Below are 25,465 nucleotides of genomic sequence, written 5' to 3'. Positions count from 1 at the left end.
CTGTCTGCATCAAACTTCTGCCTCTGAGAATAATCCATCCATTCTGCAAATGAAATGCTCAAATAGGCTATGCCTGACAGTCCAGGATTTTCCCATTGATTTAATTATCTAATTACTGGAGCCGGCTGCCAAGCACAAAAAGATTTCATTCGTTTTCACTATTTTATAACACAGTTCAAAGAACATTTGAATTTCTAATTCAATTTTTATTCTTTTGAGACTGTTCTGGAGTTGCGGAGCTCTCTAATGATAGCTCCATTATCGGGCTTGTAATCACTTTGGGGCTGCACTTCACTTTTGGTGTATAATACATGTGCTGAGGGGAACTGGTGCTGAGATGGCTTAATTATTCCAAACTGGTTTTGTCTCAAATTGACTCCCCTGAAAGCTGATGGGGCACAGAGGATGCAAAGACCGAGGTAGAAACAAAGAGCATCCAGGTCAGGAAACAAGGTGCGTCTCTTTCCCCACGTGCCTGTGCTTTAGAACTGAACCCACAGCTCAGCTCAAGAGCACACCTGCTCTGTGTTCTTTACCCAGAAAGCCAGGCAAGCGGAGCAGCTCTGGGGCAATCAAGGAAAGTGTGTGGTTAAGATAGCATCCCGGACTTGACTATAGAACCTCTTTGTGTGAGAAGCTGTGATTTTGCAACTGAGCCTCCCCAGTTCAAGGGTTACAAGGAGCGGCAAGTTGTGGGAGACCCTTCCTTCCCAGCCAGAGGACCAACCACTGCCAGCCACCAGCAGGGTTATGCTGCAGCCACACACACCACGGCCTAGGTGTCACATTCGCCGCACTTCCGGGCAATTCCACCTCTGCCTCCAAACCAACAAATGCTCACTTCTGAAAGCAGCAGGAACTACCATACAGATGACACATTTAGGAATTTTTTTCTTGTGAGGGTCCAACTAGGAGCACACACTTTCCAAATGACTGGCAGGTAGCACTAAAAGGCAGATGCAGCGCGAGATGGGGGCTTAACCTCCAAAACCCCCCGGGTTGTAAGAACCCGGGAGCCCACAGACCCCCTTTGGCTTGCACATGTGTCATCTGGCTTGCAGAATACAAATACCTGATTTTTAAATTACCTTCCGACATTTTTAGAATGAGTACAGATATTTCATATAAAACCTCCGGATTCTCTTGAACCACTGAAACATCTGGAAACACTAGACTCTCGTTCGACCAGGTTAAGAGCTGCCTGGGGCTGAGTGACGACTGTCCTCCCCACTGTCCCTTGTCCACTCACTTGTTCAGTTACCGCCGGACACCGGGGCCACTGGATTTTGTCACCCTGCACACGCCCTCGGGCCCACCCTGTACACTTCATTTCACTGCAAAGTGTCTTTAAAATTGCAAAGCAAGGAGAAGGGAAATGTTAAAGGATGGGGAACTTCCCTGGTGACACGATTCAGAAGAGGATTTAAGTGAATCTGCATGGGATGTCCAGGAGTCTGGGATGTTGCCTGAGAGACAGAGGACCCTTTGGAGACCTGAGCGTGAGCAGCGTGATTTGTGATGGGGCCTCAGGGCAGGCTCTCAAGCTACCTTCCCTTTTGTTTATTCTCCGGTAGGTAGAGGGCAAGGGGAAATCATCTTCTTAGCTTCAATCAGGCAGTGGAAGATGTAGGACTCATGCATCGGTGAGCTGACGGGAGAGAGCAGCTGCGCTCTGAAGCCCTTTCCTTACTGGACTCGCCGGCACAGGAGCCTGCATCCCACTGAGGACGCCACACCTGTGTGGCTGCTCCCTGCTCCTGGATACGTTTACCTTTTATTCACATTTGGACTATGAGCTTCTTGAAGTCGAGGGGGATGCCTGGGTATAGTCTAAGCAAGCACTACATCCTCAGTCACCAACCTGCCACCAAGGGCAGGAAGGAGTGAGGCTGGTCCACGGAGCAGACACGCGATCTCATAAAGATACACCCTCCAAGTTCCTTATTACCCTGAACCAGGGCACACATCATCCTGCCTCGTCAGATCTATGGGATTTGTTCACCAAGACTCATGACCTGGAGGGTCATTTTCCCTGCCCTTTGATTCCTGTGTAGTTCATACATTTCTAACATCGGGATAGGGCAAGGAAAGTATTATGGAACACACACTATCCAAATAAAAGGCAGATGTTTTTCTCAAATCATCCACGATGGCTCCTTTTCCTTATGAATTCACCCTCCGGTCTGAAACTCCTATTTCTAAATACATCCTAGTTCCTTGCAGAAAAGAAAAAAAAAAACCGGAGCTGCCGGCAGCACCTTTGCACATGCCCACTGGGGAAGAGCCAAACACTATGAAGCAGGAAGTCATAACTGGCTGTTAGAATGCTCCGCAGGGCTCCTCTGCTTCCAGCTCTCCTCCAAGAAACAGATGCCTAATGGTTTTTTCACGTGTAAAAAGCATGCACAGCTTAAAGAAGTGGCTACAGACTATCCCTGCAGAGGAAGGCTCTAAACTGAGATCACATATGTGACAGAGGAGACCACGGCAGAACGGCACCTGCATCCTGGTCCTCAGTCATCCCTAAGAATGAATGGTGGAAAGAACCCTGGGAAGATGCTGTGGGTCCAGGGATGTGGGAGGAGGAAGAGGCTGATTTGGGGCAGCCAAGTCAGAGGACACCATCCACAGGGAAACAGTCTGTACCTGGAGCTGTCGCATCTGCTGGAGCTGGAGCCTGAGTTCGGCCACACTCCTCTTCATGTCGAGAAGGCTCACGTGGACGGTGGAGGCGCCAGCAGGCGGGGGCTGGCTGGGTGGCCCCGAGGACTCCACGGTGCTGAGAGTCTTCCCGCCGGGAACCTGTGGAGTTCCTAGGAGAGATGAGCAGCAAAGGCCCTGAGGATGCCAGGAAGGAGCGTCTAGGCCCTAACTCCCATCCCAGTAGACTACTGGTAACACTGAAAATGCCCGCTTCCTTCACCATGAAAAAAATCTTTAGAAATGACATTGGTTCTCTAAAGAGCAAAAAGAGGGGATTGGGTTTAAATAAATTAAGGAACGTGCATGCAGTGTTACAGTGTGCAGTCTGTAGAAGTCATGTTCAGGAAGTCTGGTGCTATAGGAGGGGAGATCACAGCAGTCTGTACAGCACGGTACCCTATTAAGGAAGCTAGTTATCTGTCTATCCATGTGTCTTCTTCAGACATACAAATTTGCACAGAGAAAAGACATATGTACATATAACAAAATGTTAACAGTAACACTAGCTGGTGGTATTCTGTGAGTTTTATATCATTGATATTACTACTTTTTGTATTTTAAAATCTGCATAGCGAATATCTATCTATCTATATATTTTTTTTGCCGTGCTGCGTGGCATGCAGGATCTTAGTTCCCCAGACCAGGGATCAAACCCATGCCCGCTCCAGTGGAAGCATGGAGTCCTAACTACTGGACCGCCAGGGAATTCCCTTTAATTTTATAATAGAAAAAATAACTTAAAACTCTGGGCCCTAACATGGGGTGCTTACTGTGACTATTCCCGACAGACAGATGTATCCCAGGAACACCCCCTTAGTTATGGGCAGAGATTCAGCTGATCACCAAGGGGAAACTAAGAGGAACCGGGCACTCTCCTGAATCCCTTCGGGTTTCCAGACTAAAAGAAGCAGGACCTCTGCACACACCTCCTTTAGTGAGAAAATCAGGCATGACATGAATATGCTTTAGGAGAAGCATCAAAAAAGGCAACAGAGAGAAACTCCTCCTAAACAGTATTGTCACTGCCATAAACTTTTGCTCCCTGAATCCAACTTAAATCATCCTCATGTAGTTCCTAAGTCCACCTGGGAAGGGCCTGATTTGAGCAAGTTTGTTCTAAAAACGCCCCCAAAGGGTCCCACTTATAGGATCAGTAAGGGGTGGGAATCAAAAGGAGATGCTATTTCCTTTTTAGGACGATGCAATTCTGTGGAACAGGCTTCAAGTAGAGAGTAGACAAGGAAACACACACACATACACTCCCCTGAAGGGTGATGGGGCTGTTCAGTCCTCTTTCCTGTAAGAGACAAAGTGGAAGGTCTGCAATAGTCCAGGCCTGCCTTGCACAGCAGAACCCTCTTGCTGCTCTGTGTACCCAGAGTGGTTACAGCACAGCGGCCCATCTTTCCACCTGGGCTCAACAGCCATGGAAACCTTTCCTTCCCCAGAACACACAGCCCCGCGAGCCTCCCAGAGCTGCTGCCATGGGCCATGGATGGCATGTCAGTGTGTGAGGAAGTGCCCTGAAACCATCCTCTTTCTTGCTTGGCCTCGGCAATGCCAGCAGAGAGCGGATGGAGCACCGGATGCCTCATCCTTGGGTACCTGTCCCGACAGAACTGGTCTCCCAGCTCTCAGAACCCCGTTAGAGAGTCAAGGGGAACAGATGGGAAAGCATTTTAAAGATTTGTAAAGGAGCCCCAGCAGAACAGATGGTGAGCTGTCTGTTATCTTTATGAGCCCAACTGACCACTCAAGTCATCACCAGTCATAACTGTGACCGACTTTTGACCATCCCTCCTCCAGATCAAAATCACCCTCAAAAGAGTGAGATTTGCTATCTCTGCAATTATTCCAAAGAGCGTTCTCTAACTGTGCAGGTCCTCAGTGAAAGGACAGCCAGTAACATTTCCAACCACAGCAGCCTGTCTGAGTTAACACAGCACCTTCAAGACCAAGTATTCTGAGGGGGTGACAATGAATTGGAAGCCTTCCTTTTAAGAATTGGTCAAGGGGCTTCTCTGGTGGCGCAGTGGTTAAGAATCTGCCTGCCAGTGCAGGGGACACGGGTTTGAGCCCTAGTCTAGGAAGATTCCCACAGCCAAGGAGCAACTAAGCCTGTATGCCACAACTACTGAGCCCACGCACCACAACTACTGAGCCCATATGCTGCAACTACTGAATCCTGTGCACCTAGAGCCCTTGCTTCACAGCAAGAGAAGCCACTGCAATGAGAAGCCTGTGCACTGCAATGCAGAGTAGCCCCTGCTCACCGCATCTAGAGAAAGCCCTCATGCAACAACTAAGCCCCAACACAGCCAAAAAAGAAAAAGAAAAAGAAAAAATCGGTCAAGTTGGGACCTCCCTGGTTCTCCAGTGGTTAAGAATCTGCCTTCCAGTGCAGGGGATGTGAGTTTCATCCCTGATCAGGGAACAAAGATCCCACATGCCACGGAGCAACTAAGCCCATGCACCACGAATACTGAGCATGCAAGGCACGACTAGAGAGGGAAGCCCGTGCATTGCAAGGAAAGGTTCGTGTGCCACAATTAAGACCCGATGCAGGGGTTTTCTAGGTGGCAGTGTTGGCGCAGTGCTTAAGACTCTGCCTGCCAATGCAGGGGACACTGGTTCAATCCATGCTCCAGGAAGATCCCACGTGCCACGGAGCAACTAAGCCTGTGCACCACAACTATTGAGCCAGAGCTTTAGAGCCTGTGAGCCACAACTATTGAGCCCATGTGCCACAACTACTGAAGCCCACGTGCCTAGAGCCTGTGCTCCACAACAAGAGAAGCCACAGCAATGAGGAGCCTGCGTACCACAACAAAGAGTAGCCCCTGCTTGCCGCAGCTAGAGAAAGCCCATGTGCAGCAACAAAGACCCAACACAGCCAATCAATCAATCAATCAATCAAGACCTGATGCAGCCAAAAATAAATAAATAAATATTAAAACAGAAAGAGAATCGGTCAAGTTACCTTATCATCGCACCACATCCTCAGGCATAGGTGCATATGTACACACACATACACACTCATACCACACGGCATCATCTGCACAAATAATGACACCCTCAAGGTATTCATCCAACAAAAATGACACTGCGCTAGCCAGCTATTCCTGTTTGGTAATGAGAACTATCCTGCTAATACCTCAGCCAAATGAAGACACATATTCCTTCAACAATCGTGCTTCTCGTATATTCTGAGGGCACCATTGCACCTCACTGACATCTTCCATGGAGGAAAGGCTCAAGTTTACATGCCACCTGTGAGAGCTGAATACTGATAACTGGTTTAAAAAATATCTTTCACAACCAAGCTTCTTTATGGAATCTATGCTCATTTACAACATTTCCTCATCTATAACCTCTTAATCCACTAAATTCGGTTTCTAACTCCTTCTTTATAAGGTGGCCAATGGTCAGCTGTCAACCCCACAGATGCTGGGTTGCCATGACAGCACCCTGATGTGATGCTGGGCTTTGTCAGTCATCCTTTCCTTCTCACTAACTTTGAAACGTTCCTTTCCCTCATCTTCTTCCCTCTCCGCTGCCCACCTTAGTCAACCTCTTTCCTAATTTTTTCCTCAGCAACCTTCTGAATTCTGGCCTGCTTCTCCTCTCACTGGACATGATTTCAAGGGAGGTCCCTTCCATGACCACCACTTGCCAAGGTCCCTGCATCTTTGCCTCCAAAACACGATTCTCTTTACATCCACATCCCCATACCTCACGTGACTACAGAACTTTTCCACAGGCAGGTCGAATTCATTATTTCTACTCATTTTCCCCAAACCTCTTGCTGTCTCTCTTGAACTAACTTTAGCCAATGGCACTATTATCCTCTCAAGTATTAAACCAGAAACCTGGAAACCATTCTCAGTATCTACTTCCTAGTTGTGTGACCTTGGGCAAGTGACCTAACCTCTTTTTCTCTCCTTCTGTTTCCTCATCTGTAAAATGGGTGTATGGGTGATTGTGCAGGATGACAGAATTAACATCTATAAACTGCTCTGCCAGGTGTCTGGCACACAGGGACCCCATAGCAGTTAGCTGTGATCATTATTTCTCCGGGCAGGCTGAGCGGGAGGAGCCCCTGCCGCCCTCCCCTCCCCACCTGGAACGGCTACAGGGGGCAGCGGTGACAGGCTGAGAGCTATAGGCAGGTGCCCCGAAATCTATGGAGGGAGGTGGACCTGGTATGTGGGGAATCCGAGTGGTAACTAAGTTCCCTTTCAGATTAGAGTCACAGGACCTGGGACCTGCGCTCTGAACCCACACACGGGGTAGTCCCATTCTAGTTCGGGGAGGAGAGTCAGCGTGCAGTTCATCCTCAGTACCTCCCTTCTTTGCACCTTGCCCTTTCCAGGCAATGGCCTTTTCTTCCTCCTACCAAATCCACTCTTAGGTGATTTAGTTCAGTCGAGGTATATCTTAATGTGTACTGTTGTAACAGGAAGAACATGGGTTTGGGGGCTGGCCAGACTGGCTGTGAATCTTACTAGCTCCATGGCTAACATCTTTCTTACAGGGTTATGTGTTTAAATGATATAATACACTATGGAACACATGCTATGACTTTGAAATGGGAGGTTCCTTCTTTTCCCTTCTACCCACGGTAAACCAAATATTCCTGAAGTAACAGGAAGTCTGGGTTTCCCTTCTTCATGTATCCTTGACCAAATCAGCTCCTTGACTTACTACATAATTCCTTGTACTTATTTACAGAAAAGGGATGATACTTAGCGTCTTGTTGCTTACTTCCTAGGATTCTGGGAGAATTAATATATTTTGCACACTGTACAAGGCTGCTATGGCAACAAAAGCCCTGTGGACCACATGTAGCCCTGACGCATTAGAATGAGAAAGACCAACCTCAGCAGAGACGCAGGGAAGCAAACCCATGTGCGTGTTGCCAGTGGCATCGCAAACTGGCTCAGCCTTTCAGAAGAGAAAACTGGCAGTGTGTCGCCAGCACTACTCAACTGTTCATCCCTTTGGAATTATTGATTCCACTTTGGGAAATGCATTCCAAAGAAATTACACATGCTCCTTCCCCCATGCTTCAAAAGAGACATTTGCAAAATTTTTCAAAACAAAGAAACAACTTCCATTTCTTTAAAGGGACTGGGGCGCCTTAACACAAAAGGATGAGATATCATGACAGGCTGGTGGAGCCTGCTGATGTGTATCATGCGTGTACGGACGTGTGTTCGGTTTCCTCCTCTGGAACACAGGAATAATGAGGGGACCTATCCCCACGAGGCTACGTCAGGAGGTCACAAGTTCAGGTGTAGAAAAGCATTCAGAACAGTGCTTGGTACATAGGAAATGCTCCTATTATTATTAATATTATTTCACCAAAAGAAAAAGGAATAAAGAAGAATACAAAGCAGCAGGTGCATATTGATTAGAACAATGGTATTGGCTATGAATCATTTCTGGAATAGAATCCAGAGGAACAGAACGTTTTAGTGTGTGGTAGCTTCCTCCCTCCGCCCCCCAACTTTGTTCCTCATAACTGACACATAACACTGTGTAACTTCAAGGGGCACAATGTGTTGATCTGCTACTCTTACACAGTGCCATAGGATTATTACCCAACAGGGCCCATCCTGTCACATAATTACCATTTCTTTCTTGTGGTGAGAACATTGAAGATCTATTCTCTTGGCAACTTTCAAGCATACAGTTCAATACTGTTGTCTGCAGTCACCATGCTGTACGTTAGAACGTACTCGTCTTCTAACTGGAAGATGGTACTTTTTGACCAACATCTCCCATGTCCCCCACCTCTAGCCCCGTGGCAACCACCCTTTCACTCTCCGTTTCTATGAGTTCAGTAAGTGCCTTTTCCCTCATAAGTTCATAATAGATCAGAAAATAAATGAATAAATATCTCCAAAGCAAACTGGCAGCTGCTCTGAAGACAAGCTCAGCAATTTCCATGAAAAAATTCTCTGGCTGCAGCCAAGGTCACGGACTGATTTCTAAGTAAACCAACGGATCCCATGAGGACTGGGAATGCTGGAAGGGCAGCCCTGCTGGCTTTACGGCTGAAGGGCCTGAACTTGGCTAGTACAGAACCAGGACCAACAGACGTCTCAACTTTTCAAGTCCCCAGTTCTGTCCATTCTATCCTGTGGCACTACACTCTGAGGCTTCCCCCAGATTAGGGGTTTCACCCAACTTGCCACATGCTTCTTGAGTAATTCAGCAGCCAAACATGTCCCTGGTAACAATTTCTACTTCCAACCCAATGGAAGGGAAGACTTCATATTCGTGAGAGAGGCCCACCTTGAGTTCACATCTAATATACCCAGATACCAGTACACTCCACGGGGAATATAATGGGGCCTCTTTGAGCGGGATGCCGGCATTTGAAAGCAGACCCTGGTTCAAGTATATGTTCTCCTCCTGCCTTGACCCCTGGGGGCTCCCTATCAGCTCATGCCCCTTTTTTATCCGATCACATCCAGCAGCTGAGCTGAGGCCCTTCCCCAGGGTGGAACCTTCCACTGCCTTCCATTAGCACTTAGAATAATACCTAAATTCCTCACCGTGGCATCTGTACCTGCTTTGCTCTCTACTTGAATGGCTCTTCCCTTCCATCCTCATCCTTTGGCTTCAGTTTGTCTTACTGCCTCAGGGAAATGGCCTTGGTCAAGGCTAGACTTGTTGGTTAAACATTCACCCTGCACTTTTCCTCAACACTCAGCATACATATAATGGCCTGTCCAGATCCATTGTCTGCGTTGGACTGGGGGGAGGCAGCCCTGTCCGAGGGATGCTCACTGTCCTGGTCCAGCACCAGGCATAGAAGTATATTTGTTGGCTATACGGCCTCATAAATGAATAAACGATTGAGGAAGTGAATAAATGAAGACTGAAGGGAGAGGACTAAAGAGCTTCCTCTCCCCCTGAATTAATGACTCATCTAGAATTTTAGCATTAAGCCGGGACAAGGTGGTGCAGGGGTTACCCCAGAAGCCTCTGAAGTCACACCAGATAGGTGACTTGGGGAGAGGTTAATACATCTGGAAAGCGAACCAGGCTCATCAAAGGCAGCCTCCAGACCCCCTGCAGGCCTGAAGAACACTTACCAGCACCATCTGTGTGGTTCTTATTGGTTCTGGTTTTCATCATTTTCTCACTGAAGAAAAGAAAAAGAGAGTCAGCTATACAGTTTCCAAAACGCCTTTCTTCCCCCGCTTCCATTCACTATTCTAAGCAATCAGCAGCAGCTAGTGATGGTATTAAGCGATGAAGGTATTTCAGCATCAGCACCACTATTGGCCGGGATGGAAAAGGCTTCCCAGGTGTGCAGCTGAGGCGCCCTCATGCCTCTCAGGTGATAGAGGATGTGGAGACGTGTGGATGGCGGTGGCAGGCACTGCACAGTGGTCCATGAAGCCACATGCACTGGGAAGCTCATTTACCCTTCTTGGGCCAAAGTGTTACCTTTGACCAAGAATTACCAGAAACAGACAAACAAACAAACAAACCATGATTCATAGAGATGTGGATATTTTCAGCCTTGAAATGATTACAAGAAAACGATTGGCATGAATGAATGATCTTAATCATTAAAGAGAAACAGATTGAATTATTTTGAGTTGGTTTACTTTCTTCTTTTTACCTAGATGCATCTTTGCTATTACTTGTAAGGGGCCCTTTAAAAAGCGCAGACTGAACAAGGCCAGTTAAACTGGCAATCTGTTTCTCCATGGCTTGCATCCTCTCTCTGTAAAACAAGAGAATTGTTTGTTAAAGCTATGTTGACTTTCAGACTGGTTTGTCTAGGTGAATGATCATCTGAGGGTTATAAAAGGTTCCACTCAGCAGGCCTTCAACGTTCACCCCAACCTGGCTTGTGAAGCGAACAAGCCTGCAAAACCACAATGAGCTCAAGATGTGATGGTGAGACTTTAATCCGTTGATCTTACTGAAAAGACCCTGGACAGACCAGCAGAGGCCACATGGAAAACAGAAAAGCTTCTCCCTTGAAAATAATCCTCTTTGTGCATCTGTGTGTCTTGGAGCCTTTCTGCCCTTCTTTTACTATCTGACCTCTGCACCAGCGGGGTCCCAGGCCAGTGCAGGGGGGGAGGGCGGCTGCGGCACACACTGCTGAGCTCTGCTCTTCCCCGCAGCTGGGCGGCTGCTGACTGATTTGGGTGTAAATGACGGAGATGCTCACTGTGTGGGTTGTACAGCCCAAGTGCAACTCAAGTGAATGTCTCTTAAGAGCACAGAAAAGTATAATTGCAATCAAGGTCTTCCTTGAGGGTAGAGGGTCCTCAAATCAATGTCATAGGAACCTGGGGGCTTTTGCAGGATCAAGCAGGAAAATAAATACGCCTAACAACTTGGTTATCTCAAGACATGAATGAAAACTCTTCTCAGTTTTGAAATTATACAGATACTACACCTCTGTTCAGGACTCTCCAAGGCTATACACAATTCATTTGGCTTTTGAAACCGGCTCACCTTTCTGTACGTCAGACGATGGCGATGCCACAGAACTATTACCACTGTTTCTAAAACATTATAAAATCACCACAGAGTGACCTCTGCTAGGAACAGAGCCATCACACACGTCAGGGCATGTGAATTCAGTTATACGTACTTGGTAGTTCAAGACAATAAAAGAGGGGGAGAAGAGTGAGAACAGTGTGGACGTCTGGACTACCATCATATCCCACCAGCAAGTGTCTAGTCCCAGCATGAGACAGAAAAGGGACCCCCTCTTCACTGGGGGTCTCAGTCCCACAGGCCTCGTGTAGTGTGAGCAATGGTGATGATTCCTGGGCTACAAACAGCATATTCAGACACTTGTGGCTTTTAAATATAAGCCACCTACTTTATCTGGTACCCAATGGAAAACGTCATGGTGGTCTGTTCTTTCACTAGAACAAAATAACTGGTTATGCTGGACTTCACGAGAGATGCTATATCAGTATCTTGAACTTCATGGCAATCAAGAGGATTTTCAAGGGTAATTTTGTTCATACACAACTTTTTGGCCTTGCGTTTTGCCTTTGGAATATAACCCTTAGTGCCATAAAAACAAAACAAACCAAAACAAAACCATCGAGATTCATTTCACAATTACAAGCTTCTGCCTTCAGAATTCCACGCTTTTTCTTTAGTTTAAAATGGATGCTCGTGTCACAATATTGAGTTTCTTGGATGTAAATCATGCAGTCTGGAGAGTTAATGGTTGTCAACCCACCAGGTGGAAAATTAAGTATTAATAGTACAATCTCTTTATTCTAACAGTGTGGAAAGAAGAAATCTCAAATAGTGAGACGAGATATGCATCTACCCGGAGTGACTTTCCAAGGGTTTCCAAGCATAGCCATGAACACTAAACCTCTGAGGTGTAGAGCGTTTTTAGTCATGTGTGTGTTCTTGGCGTCCTGTCTGCCATGAAGCAGTGCATGTGCCAAAGAGAAAAGTTAGTAAGAAATTCCACCCAAGGAAGCAGGTGAGTAAATACACACTGGAAATCCCAAGTTTATCAGACCCAGGCTGCATGGCACCTCAGAAACAATGGGGTGGTGGCTGGTCTCCACGTGTGGGGGCTCTTGGGAAATGGACCACTTCTAGGGGGATCTGCTGAGTTCCAGGTGGACGTTGTCCAGAACCCCCATTCTTCCCACAGTAATGCTGGAAGCCAAACTCAAGACCCGAAGAGCAGCGGTGCTCTCAGAGCTACCCCGAGACACATGCATTTACTGCTCTTACTTCATCCTAGGCAAATGCAAAGGGCTTCTTTTCCTTTAAAGTGGTAAGACATTCTTAGGGTCTGGACAGCTTTGGTTAGGAAGAGGTTTGATGAGTTCTGAGAAGCTGGAGAGCAGAATATGAAGGTGTGGAGACTGACTACACTCGGGGCAGTAATACTAAGTTGTAAGCAGTAGGTAAGTCCACGGCTGCAGAGAATAAGCAAGAGTCTGGTGGGAGAGAAATGGCAGATGGATCCCAACGCTGGTCTAGGCAGGGTCCTGATTAGGGCTAACTCAGGTCTCCAGCTGTATCTGGTCTTTCTCTGTTCTCTCTGGTCTCCAGCTTTCATTACCTAGTCTAACAAAGGAGGGCAGCAGCATTAAAAGCCAAAACAAAGCACCAGAATCATTCCCGATTCAGGACATTGACCTTCAATGGATCCATCACTGTGATGAGACTGCAGAATGGTCCAGCACAGGTGGGTCCTCTCAGAGGGGCGTCCACAGGGCTACATGCCTTCGGCATCCTCCTTGGCTCAGTAGGTATTTGGCTTCTCACCCATCTTCCCCCAGACAATGGTTTTAGGATGAAGAGAAATAAAACCCCCAAACGGCATCCCATTCTCCTGACTCCCCAGGGATGATGTGGACGTAGCTACAGAACTGCCTGGGATGAGGGCTTGGATGCCTTGGAACAAAAGTCCTGCATTCAGTCCAGGTATCCACACACTTGTTCTCCTTTTTGTATCAGTGAAGACAGGACTGGAATGCTCCTTGGGTGGCCTCCTCCAGGCTATGTCACCAGTGGGGTCACCCGGAAGGAGACATGATCTGTCAGAACCTTGAGAGTTCAGTACACTTGAGCTTGACGGTCAAGGGGGAGCGATTTTCTCCCCTGCCCAGGAAACAGCGCATGCCCCAGGTGCTGTGCACACGGAATGCACATGCATGATCCACTGTTTCGGCCAAAACCCCTTTACAAAAATACAATTCTTTTGACACATGGTAATGAGAAAAGTTTTTCCCTCCTGTTTAATCATCAAAGTGTTTCTGATTTCAGGATTCATTGGAGGGAGATTATCTGATTTATAAATTCATAAATAAGATTGTCTTTCCATGTCACGGTTGGTAATCTGGAAACAATTTTATGGTTTAACTAAATTACAGCAACTGGAAACTCAGGCAGCCTTCTCCCATGATGAAATGTTATGAAGTATGTGTTAATGCGAAAGGGGAAAAAAAGAGAAGTGCAGTGAAAGAAGAGAAATCAAAACGACCCTGTCATTTTATTGCAGCGGCAATTTTGTACAATAATCATCAGAATATTAAAGATGCTCAAGCTAATTCTTGCCAATATCGCTTGGTTTAAGGTATTATAGGGCGAGTATAATTACTGTTGAAAAGATGGTTTAGCAGTGATTTCATAAACCATTTTATATCATTCCATAAACCATTTTTATGTGATTAGTATGTATAGGTAACTAGTCATTTAGTGTTATAAGTCAGCCTGGCTGAATGAATCTTCTCAGGGACCAAGCATAATATTAATAAAAAATTCAAATCCAGTCCAGAGAAAGTGCTGATCCCAGTATGAAATTCCTGCTGCTACAACCAGCTTTCCTGCAAGCCCCATGTCTGTCTGTGAACATGAAGTAAAACCCAGACTGCTCATGGTCTGCTCTCTGTCTGCAGGGTCCAGGGGAGGGGAAAAAAAAATCTGCATTTGGGGAGATACTTTTAGCCAGCGAGTCCATTCATACAACTTTCTGATTCAAGTTTTCACTTTCAGCGTTTTTTGACGGAGGTCTTGTCTTTGGACTGACTGAGGCCTCATTAAGCCAGAATTAAGTCTGTATCACTGTGTATCTAGGTAAATTAATGGCTATTAAAAAATAAGTATGAGGCTGGTAATTCCCCTCTAATGAACCCCTAAGGACATGCTTTTAAATATCCAAAAGAAGTGCTGGGAACTGGTGGACACCAGACAACCAAGCTGATGGGATAAGGTCATCAACAATATTTCTGAGCACTTAATATGTGCTAGGTGCCATGCGAGCCACTGTGGACACGACAGTGAATCAAATATCATCTGCTTAAGCCATGCCTTCCTTTCACAAAGTCATTTTTTTTTTTCTGGGAGCAACCTAAGTGACCTAAAACCCTTTCATCCTGGTAGCGCCAAAGGCGTTTTCCAGAACTGAATAGTGAACAGGTTTAAAGCTAGGCTATGCCCTTGTTTGTTCATGCCCTGATGCTTTGGTATGAAAAAAACCCAGAGTAATTAAAGACACTGTTTTTAGATGAGTTTAACAGAGCACTGGAATTCCAATGATCTGAATTTGTGGTGGAGCTTTAAATAGAACTCTGAGCCATGAACTTTCTATTTCTTTCACCTATTGGTGAAAGAGCTGATAACTAAAGACATTCTTCCAAAAACAGCCAATAAATTTAACTTCTCATGGAAACATCTAGATTTATTGAGGAGATACTGACAGAGTTGGTGATAACTGCAATGGGGCTACAATGACACGTACCTCTAAATATTTCATAGGTAATAGCACCACTTGGGTACCACTGCGTGCTTCTTAGGGATAACGACCACATCTTGCAACTTTTCTTGCATCCTCAGTCCTTAGAGGGTGTCTGGGCACACAGAGGGCCATGAGCAAGTATCATCTATAACCCTGACCTTGGAGGCTGCTCTCTCTCCCCCTGCCCTCTGCTCATGAAGAAAGGAGACTGGGGCTGTTCTATCTTCCCTTTGCCACTTCAATCTGTCATCTGTCCAAACTCTCAACATCTCCCCTGCTTCTGAGATCTGAATTACTCATCCTTAAGTAATTCCAGCCCAGGTTCAATTCCTGGATGCTGGTAGGGGCTGCTCATCCCCTACCAGCATCCAGGAAATTCCCTCACATCCTTGGATGACCTCACCACAGGAAGCTGGCCTCCTGTCGGCCACACCCCAGGCCATCACCTTTTACAGCTTCAGCATCCACACCGACAACCCTTTCGAAAATGTGGCTCTACAGATTCTTAAACCTCTCTTCAGACATTCTCTGACCATAAATTTGTACTTGGTACAGTTTTACGTTCTAGATCTGAAACTCCAAAATACCCCTTAAGGACAGCAATTGTTGGTTGTCTTCTGTTCCCTTATTCACACAAACCAGCTCTTTGCCTGCAGGCTGGCCTTCACTCATTCATCCCCAGCCATCAATACTGTGTGGGAATTCCTTTTAATTTTCCTGCTTCTTACCTGGTGGACCCTCACATACTCTCCACTGTCCTGACCTCTTTCTCAGCCTTGCTGCCCCTCTGCTGGTATGACTTTGCCCTTGACTGATGGAGGAGCAGAACAGATGAGAAGAAATGGACCAGTGTGGTGGCAGTGAGGTCAAGAGCAATGACTAGAGTCAGGGCATCTTTGGATACAGACCTGATAGTATCCTCTGGTGTCCAGTGTGGAGCGTGAGTGACAGTGTTAATAAGACACCAAGGCTTTTGGGAATGGATAAAGAAGATGTGGTACATATATACAATGGAATATTACTCAGGCATAAAAAGGAGCAAAATAATGCCATTTACAGTGACATGGATGGATCTACAGATTGTTATACAGAGTGAAGTAAGTCAAAAAGAGAAAGACAAATATCATATAATATTACTTATATGTGGAATCTAGAAAACTGGTACAGATGAACTTATCTGCAAAGCAGAAATAGAGTCACCTATGGTTACCAAGGGGGGAAGGGGGGATGGGACAAATTGGGAGGTTGGGAGTGACATATACACTATTATGTATAAAATAGATAACTAATGAGAACCTACTGTACAGCCACAGGGAACTCTACTCAGTGCTCTGTGGTGACCTAAATGGGGAGGAAATCTAAAAAAGAGTCAACATATACACATGTACAGCTCATTCACTTTGCTGCACAGCATAAACTAACAACACTGTAAAGCAACTATACCCCAACAAAAAGTAAAAAAAAAAAAAGACACCAAGGCTTTTGGCCTAAGTAACGGATGAAAGAAGTAGTCATACCCGAGATGGGAAGACAAGAGTTCATTTTTGGACATGCCGAGCTAACCAACAGACACCCAAGGGGAGACAGAAATCAGTGCTCGCAAATCGCTGCCTGTCTCTGAGTCTCAGTTTCCTCAACTGTCAAACTAGGATAACAACTGCCTTAGCTGTCCCACAGGGCTGTCCTCCTGCAGTGACGTGGGGGAGGAGGGCAAAGGAGAAAGTACATATGCAAGCACCTCATCACCTGTAAAACCTCATGGCTGCAGAAGGCTTCCTTTTACCCCTTCAGTTTATTCATCAGCAACTATTTTTCTGGCATCGACTATGCCAGGCATGGTTCTAACTGCTGGGGATCTAGTGGTGAATAAAACAAAGGGCTGACCCTGGTGGAACTTACATTCTAGAGATCGAGAGTAATGGTACAACAAAGTAAATGAGTAAAAAAAGAAAAAAATATATATGTACACACACACACACATATATATATAGGGTTGGCCAAGTTTGTTAGGGTTTTTCCAAAGATGTTACAGAAGATCTGACTGAACTATTTGCCAACCCTATATATATATATATATGTAAGTACATAAACATATATAAATATACATGTTATTTATAATGTAACATACAGATTACTTGTAATATATTAATCATACAATTACGTGTATGAGCATAGGTGTGTGTAAGTGTTGCAAGTTCAAACACAATGGTCAGGAAAGGCCTCACTGAGCTAACAGCACGTAAGTGAAGCCCTGATGTCGGAGAGGAGCCAGCCAGGTGCATGAAGGTGGAAGGACACACAGGCAGAGGAAGAGTAAACGCCAAGTCTCCGAGGCGGGAAAAGTCCCAGCAAGTTCAAACGCAGCAAGCCAGGGAACGCGATCACGGCAGGGAACGTAAGAAGCTGAGCGAACCGGGCACACAGGGCCTGCCCTCCCCTGAGGGGCTTCCACCCCTTGTGAACAGAGGCGCCCCTTCTCTCACACCCATTACCCAACAAGAACGCAGAATTCGAGACTCACAGTTTTCTAGTTGGTGGGAACTTATTTCAGACCCCACAGTTTTCTTTCCATGCTGGTTTGGTGATCTTGACTGAAGCGAAATAAAATAAAATAAAAAACAAGAGGGGAAAAAAATAAAGAGGCGTGGAGGGCCCAGCCTGGGCAAAGCTCAGCCACACCCGGGCCTGTGCTCCCTCCGGGCACAATCACTGATGCCGACCTGCAGAGAGGGTTCTCACAGCGACTGCACCTGGAAAAGCTCCAGGTTGCCCTTAATCTATTTCACAACCTACTTTCTGGGCGGGCTGTCTGGCTGAGACCAGAAGACGGACCCAAGTCAGCCTCTGGACACACAGTGGCTCAGATACACAAACTCCAAGTGGCCCACACACCACTGCTCCTGTGTGCAAAGGGACCTGGCTTCACAGGGTGGTACGTCATAAAGTCTCAGCTCACAAAGGGATTTTATACCCGTTTTCATTTCAACAGAACCTGTAGGAGGTCCCAGTTGCCATCCCCCTGGTTACAACAAGGACATGGAGGCTTAACTGGCGAGGCAGGGTCTCAGGAAACACAGCTGGTCGCCTGCACCCCTTCCCCATCCAGGGCTCCCAGCAGGGCCCTGGGCCGCCTCCCCGGGTGACTCACCACTGTCTGGGGTGAGGCTCCGCTTCCCAGGTGACGAGAGCTTTCGCTCCCCAGGGCAAGCCTACACCCTGCCTTATGAAAGCACCAGCTTTGCATTTTCTTTCTCTTCCCTGAGGGCAATTTTTAATATTCCTGCTCTGGAAGTGACATCTTTCTCTCTCTCTTTTTTTTTTTTTGATACAGGTACAAACCAGTATGATAGCTATTTGTTCATGTGCTGGCTGCCTGAATACAGGCCTGTATTTGACCTTCCAATGAGTGAAGGTGTCAGAGGCTACAGGGAGATGGTCTCTTGAGTGATTCTAAGGGGGCTGTGGAAGGAAGCTCCCCACTCCCACCTGCTTTAGATCCGCAAAATCTCAGGGTGGACTCCAAAGAAATAAGATAATGATTCCTAGGGAAAAGAAGGAAGGCATTTCTTATACTTGGCCTCTCTCATGTGTTTCTCTCTCTCTTTTTTTTTTTTTGTCTTCTTAGATCCCTGCACTTGTTGAAATAGTTAGGACAGACTGCCTTTATTACAAAGACAAAAAAAAAAAAAAACAACCCCAAGGCTGCATGAGAGTGAACACATCATTTGACCAGAGAAGTAGCAGTCATTTGTCCTTTGGGAAGTGTCCTGTTTCTCCTTCTCAAAGTCTGCAATTAAGAGATTGGATCTCTTCATCCTACACTGTTGGTGGGAATGTAAATGGGTACAGCCACTTTGGAAAACAGTATGGAGGTTCCTTAAAAAACTAAAAATAGAGTTGCCATATGATCCAGCAATCCCACTCCTGGGTATATATCCTGAAAAGACAAAAACTCTAATTCAAAAAGGTACATGCACCGCATTGTTCCTAGCAGTACTATTCACAACAGCCAAGACATGGAAACAACTTAAATGTCCATTGACAGATGAATGGATAAAGAGATGTTATATACAGACAATGGAATACTACTCAGCCATAAAACAGAATGAAATAATGCCATTTGCAACAACATGGATGGACCCAGAGATTATGGTATGTCAGAGAAAGACATACCATATGATATCACTTCTATGTGAAATCTAAAATATGACACAAATGAACGTATCTACAAAAAACAAATAGACTCACCGACATGGAGAACAGACTTGTGGTTGCCAAGGGGGAGGGGAGGTTGGGGGAAGGATGGACTGGGAGTTTGGGATTAACAGAGGCAAACTATTATATACAAGATGGATAAACAAGGTCCTACTGTATAGCACAGGGAACTATATTCAATATCCTGTGATTAAACTATAATGGAAAATATGAAAATGAATATAAATCATTTTGCTGTAGAGCAGAAATTAACATTCTTCTGTTGGCCTCACTGTCTTATCAGAGCTTTCCGTTCAAGGCTACTGTCTCCCCAGTCACTGCTGTGCAGGTGTGAACGTGTTACATCAGTTCATTTGTAACTGCAGTGTGAGCAAAAATGGATGCTCCACTTGTGATCTGCACAAAAGAGCAGAGTGCAGTGAATTGTTTTTTGTGGTCTGAGGGTGTACCTGGTGCTATTATTTATTGAAGACTTTGTGTGCAGTATGGAGAAAGTGTTTTGTCACGAAGAAGTGTGTGTGAATGGAGAAGTTCAAGGAAAGTCACACAGGTGTTAACCATCAAGAAGGAGCTGGATTCACTTCTGATCTTTTTAAGACCCACAATTTTTGGAAGTTCAAATTAATGCTTAGACCTGGCTGCATTTTTGAATCACTTCATTCATGAAAAATGAAGTTCAAAATTCAAATAAGGACCAGTATCATCTCTGTGAACGCCACCAGACAGCAGGACAACTAATCACAAGAGAGGCTGAACGGCTGGGACATCACAGCAGCCCCGGATGATGCAGCTGCTGGGCTGAATCAGGCTACTTAGACGAGCCTCATCTTCAGCTGGGCTGCAGCCACGCTGATTCTGCAGTGAGTTGATCTTGCCAGGCTGAACCTGTACGTAAACACTGATTCTTCTCTTTGAAGAAAGAGGTCCTAATCTGCAAGGAAAGGGGCTTATCTGAATCTCACAGAATTTAGATTGCTTTGACTTAGTTTCTGGTTTCAGACCTAATGCATCTGATTGACAGCACCTTGTGAATATTCAAAGGAGATACAGGGATGCATTTTTTTTTTTTTTTTAAGAGCATAGGCTCAGTAGTTGTGGCGCACAGGCCCAGCTGCTCCGTGGCATGTGGGATCCTCCTGGAGCAGGGATCGAACCCGTGTTCCCTGCATTGGCAGGTGGACTCTCAACCACTGCGCCACCTAGGAAGCCCAGGGATGCATTTTAGTGTCATCTAATTAGTGACAGAGGATGGCTTTCCCTTTTGAGAAACTGGTTTGTTTAAAGTAACACAGAGCTTGTGACAGTCATTCCACTGGTGTTTTGATAGAATATCCCCTGGGGAAGAGTAGGGCTACCTTCAGACATTTGTTAGTTGGTTGAATATCATGCTGATCAGACAACTCTTGAATGAACTCAGCAGCCTAAGGACTGACAGGCAAATATGAGGGTGAGTCAAAAATTATCCGCATTCTGGCTGTAGAATTTATTTTAATTAACTTTTAGAAAAGACAAATACATCATTTTTCAACATAATCTCCTTGCTTTTCAATACACTTTGTCCATCTGTCAAAACGCTTTCGCATTCCCTAATTAAAAAATGTTTTAGGCTGAGCTGAAATCCACGAATGCACTGCTGTCTTCACGTCTTCATCAGAAATGAATACAGCTGATTCTTGATGGCTAACACTTGTGCAACTTTCCTCGCACTTTATCCATTCATACACACTTCTTCGCGACAAAACACTTTCTCCATACTGCACGCAAAGTCTTTGATAAATAACGGCACCAGCTACACCCTCAGACCACAAAGAACAATTCACGGCCTGCCGCTCTTCTTTTGTGCAAATCACAAGTGGGGCATCCATTTTTGCTTGCACTGCAGTTACAGATGAACTGATGTAACACATTCACACCTGCACAGCAGTGACTGGGGAGACAGTAGCCTTGAACAGAAAGCTCTGATAGGACAGTGCAGCCAACAGAAGTTTTAATATAAACAGAGTGTGGAAAATTTCTGACCTACCCTCACATTACTTAACCATAAAGTTCTATTCCTGTGAATGAAATCATAATTCAACTTATCAGCACCTATGTGGTCTGAGACTGGCAAAACATATCCAGATGTCATGTTTATAGGTAGCATAATGGTAGAAACACAGCAAATTCTGGATAGAGATCAATCTGTCTTTCCAAATGGTATCTTTTCATTGCATTATGTCAATTCCATAAATGCCAATCCATCTCGGCATTCTCATGAAAGCTTCCAGACCAGCCTAAGTTCAGGAAAATGCTCCTGTTTCTGAATTCATAGCAATTACTCTCTATCACTTCTTTGGAATTAATTATGTACAAGCTGTCCCCAAATTATGATAGGCTTGTAACTGAAAAGTTCTCATCTACTTTCATTGTTTAGAACTTGGAATAAGTGGTGGCTGGATTTCCAGCTGGCCCACGGAAGCCTCTTTAACCTACAGTGTATTATTAGGCCTTTCATTGTTCCTCATTGTTTTCAAGGAAAACGTGTCCTGACTTCCCAGCTGAACTTGGAGATGCTCTGAACAGATCTCCCTCCATGGCTCCAGCCTCAGCGAAAGGCACTTTCTCCCTTAGTGACTTGTACGGCCCCTTTCCTTCTCTCCGCTTCACTAGCAGTCACTGCCACTCTTAGAGTGACAAGAAGAGCATCCTTGGGCATCACCTACGAATGAAATCCCATTGTTGTGGTTGTTCTTAAAAAACAGTTATTTAATAAGCATTTGTAGCTCAGAAGCTTTCTGCACTTCACCATGGCATAGCTTCCACATTCATGTTATGCTTTTAATGTTTTATGACTCCCTTCCCAGTTCATATTCCTCGCAGGTGGGGACACATCTAAGTTTCTTTGTACCCTGCAAAGCATCCAGTCACCACCTAAGCACATAAAGGGGAGCTCAATAAACATTTGTTGATCCCTAATTAGAGCTACACGGGAAAGCGATTCAGACAACAGCTGACTCGGTCAGGCACTGTTAGGCATCAAAACAGGCATCTGATAACCTAATGATTTCAGCTCTCCGTGGTTAGGTGTCCTTATCAGTCATTATAGCTCAGGTGCAATTTTTAAAAGATGCTGTAATCCTGGCTGGTCTCTTTGCTTCTGGACCCAAGATAATACGTAATCCCTACTACTCTCCTGAAATGGACTTAAAAGTGGCTTTGATACTCTAAACATTCGCATTTGGATCTTTAATCCCAGCTAATATTTTCACTCTCTCCCACACACCCCCCCCCCACCTACTTTATGTTCTTCCGAGTATTATATTTAACAATCCATCTTCCTGCTTTCTCTGGCAGTCCTTTGTCCTAGTCATCTGTGTATTTCTCTCTGCGCTTAGCAGCATTTAGTGCAGTGCTTTGCTCCAAGTAGGAAATCTCCAGCAGTTATGCTATTCCAGGTATGGCAGAAGGCACTTAATTGTAATGAGTTGTTCCATCCTATGTGGTAGATGTTATCATCTCTATTTTACAGGTGGGCAAACTGAGGCAGAGCAAGACTCAATGATCTGTCAAAGTTTCCAAATGCTATTGGGACTTCTCTGGTGGTCCAGTGGTAAAGAATCTGCCTTCCAATGCAGGGGACGTGGGTTCAATCCCTGGTCAGGGAACTAGGATCCCACATGCTGCGGAGCAACTAAGCCCGTGTGCCACAACTACAGAGCCCACACGCCTCAACAAGAGAAGAGAAAAACCTCGCGCCACAACTAGAGAGAAGCCTGTGGGCCACAACTAGAAAGAAGCCCATGTGCCGCAACAAAGACCCGACACAGCCAAAAATATAAATAAATAAATAATAAATAATAAGTAAAAAAGTTCCCAACTGCTAGCAAGTGTTAGAACAGGGACTTGAAGCCAGGATATCTGGCTTTGAAGACCATGTTCATGAACATGGCAGGTGACTGCCTCTCAATAAATGGTTGACTGCAGGCTGACTGAATCGAAGGTAACAACAGCAAGTTCTAACAATAATGAAGATGGTTAACCATCTTGTTCCAAGAGGTAAAGGGTCGAGTTGAGGTAATAATCATCCAGATCCACGTTTCGGATCTGACAGCATCTGACAATGTCTGGAGACATCTCTGGTCGAGGCTGGACCAGTGTTTCAGGGGAGCTGGCTACCAACATCTAGGAGGGAGGAGGCTGGAGATGCTGCTAAACATCCCATAATGCACAGGACGTGCCCCAAATACCAAGAGTGCAGAAGTTAAGAAACCTTGCTCTGGGAAGATCCCAAGTATAACTACTTAGGAGATGTCTGATACGGCTCCTTTCTGACTACACATTCAGGAAAAGGAAAAAATGAACCATTCTTTTCCAGTTGTTCAGACTCACACCTCTAGCAGGATATATAGCATAATTTAGAAGATCTTCAAGGGTCTGCCAGGCACTGAACATTTTTTTTAATTTATTTATTTTATTGGCTGTGTTGGGTCATTTTTGCTGTGTGCAGGCTTTCTTTTTAGTTGTGGTGAGTGGAGGCTACTCTTCGTTGCGGTGTGCGGGCTCCTCATTGCCATGCCTTCTCTTGTTGTGGAGCATGGGCTCTAGGCGTGTGGGCTTCAGTAGTTGCAGCACGTGGGCTCAATAGTTGTGGCTCATGGGCTCTAAAGCGCAGGCTCAATAGTTGTGGCACACGGGCTTAGTTGCTCCATGGCATGTGGGATCTTCCTGGAGCAGGGTTCGAACCCGTGTCCCCTGCATTGGCAGGCGGATTCTCAACCACTGCGCCACCTACGAAGCCCCTGAACATTTTAAAATGACACCAATCTGAATTTAAACCTTCACTCAATCAACTGGTAAACCAAGGATGCATCTTATCCCTCAAAGCTACCAACGCAATAATACTTAATGCTCATAAAATGAGAAAGTGATGTAAAATGATTAAGAACAGACACAAGCTACCAGTTAGCATGGAGGCTTCCTCCTGTACATAGAAATTTTCCTTCCCTTTCATTCTAAGGCAAGGGATTCTACTTCTCTAAATCTGCCATGCCTTAGAAATCATAGCAGATCTCTAGGACTTACCTGGTGGTGCAGTGGTTAAGAATCTGCCTGCCAACTCAGGGGACACAGATTCAAGCCCTGGTTTGGGAAGATCCCACATGCTGTGGAGCAACTAAGCCCATGTACCACAACTACTGAAGCAGACACGCCTACAGCCCGTGCTCTGCAACAAGAGAAGCCACCGCACTGAGAAGCCCGCGCACTGCAATGAAGAGTAGCCCCACCCCCCACCACCGCTACTCACTGCAACTAGAGAAAGCCCATGTGCATCAACGAAGACCCAATGCAGCCAAAATAAACATAAAAATAAAAAATAAATAAAATAAAATTCTATCTTTAAAAGAAAAAAAAAAAAAAAAGGAATCCTAGCAGACCACATGTAGCTTCTTTTTTCTCCAGATACAGGTGCCCAGACAGGCAAGAATTTGCTCCCAAGTGAATTCTTTACTAGTTTGGTGAATTTAGCTACTGTAGGTGCTAAACAGTATAAAAAATATGATCTCAGTTCAAGTTTACCATGTCTTGAAAAATTCTATATTAGGAGGAATCTGTTATACATTTAAAAGGAGAGCTATTAGTCACTGCAATGAGCACCCTTGAATTTTGAGTGTTATTTCAATAGAGATATTTCACATTATATGAGCCAAACTATAAATAGAAAATAGCACAACATAAATGTCCTAGACTTTTACAATTCTTAAGGGCTGTTTTATGTGCCAAGGATAGGGATAATGCTGCTATTTAATGAAGTAATTTTATAACCTCGGGAAGACAGAGCCTCACGCCTTAAGTCATCTGTCACACACCATCTCCCTTGCACAGGGCCTCACAGTCACATGGACCCACTCTCTTCTTGGAGTCCTTGCCAAAAGGAAATCATCTGGGTAAAACCACCTCATCACTCAAGGTTATTTTCTTTCTAGAAGCTCAGACTTGAGAATTACAGTCAGCCCTCCAGATTCACAAGCTTTGCTTCCTCAGATTCAACCAACCGCAGATTGAATTTTGCAAATTGCTCAAATCCGCGGATGTGGGACCGCGGATACGGAACCGTGGATATGGAGGGGTGACTGAACTATGCCCTTTTAAATAAGGGACTTGAGCATCTGTGGATTTGGGTACCCTGGGGCTTCCGGGACCAATCCCAATGGACCACTGTATTATCCTGAAGGTCAAAGTAGTTGGAATCCGCTCCCCTACCCCAAAGTCCATGGCCATCTTGGGAGGAAAATGCTACCATCA

At 45.4% G+C, this 25,465-nt stretch overlaps 1 protein-coding gene across 19 annotated transcripts in view; it reads right to left on the bottom strand.

The window, feature by feature from the left end:
* Window positions 1-25,465, bottom strand: part of KIAA1217 (KIAA1217 ortholog) — a 311,933-nt gene that overhangs the window by 43,029 nt on the left and 243,439 nt on the right. For 14 of the 19 annotated variants that reach the window (XM_057731711.1, XM_057731694.1, XM_057731693.1 and 11 more), the window contains 3 exons: window positions 10,346-10,450; window positions 9,810-9,859; window positions 2,647-2,813 (listed from right to left, as the gene is read on the bottom strand). In XM_057731711.1, coding sequence (XP_057587694.1) covers window positions 2,647-2,813; window positions 9,810-9,859; window positions 10,346-10,450 — 322 coding nt within the window. The remainder of the gene's footprint in view (window positions 1-2,646; window positions 2,814-9,809; window positions 9,860-10,345; window positions 10,451-25,465) is intronic. The other 5 variants (XM_057731712.1, XM_057731699.1, XM_057731696.1 and 2 more) reach the window with 1 other exon arrangement.

The sequence above is a fragment of the Hippopotamus amphibius genome, chromosome 4 (assembly GCF_030028045.1).
Source record: "Hippopotamus amphibius kiboko isolate mHipAmp2 chromosome 4, mHipAmp2.hap2, whole genome shotgun sequence".
Lineage (NCBI taxonomy): Eukaryota > Metazoa > Chordata > Mammalia > Artiodactyla > Hippopotamidae > Hippopotamus > Hippopotamus amphibius.
Note: the sequence above shows the minus strand (reverse complement) of the source record. Positions and strands in the feature narration are given on the sequence as shown.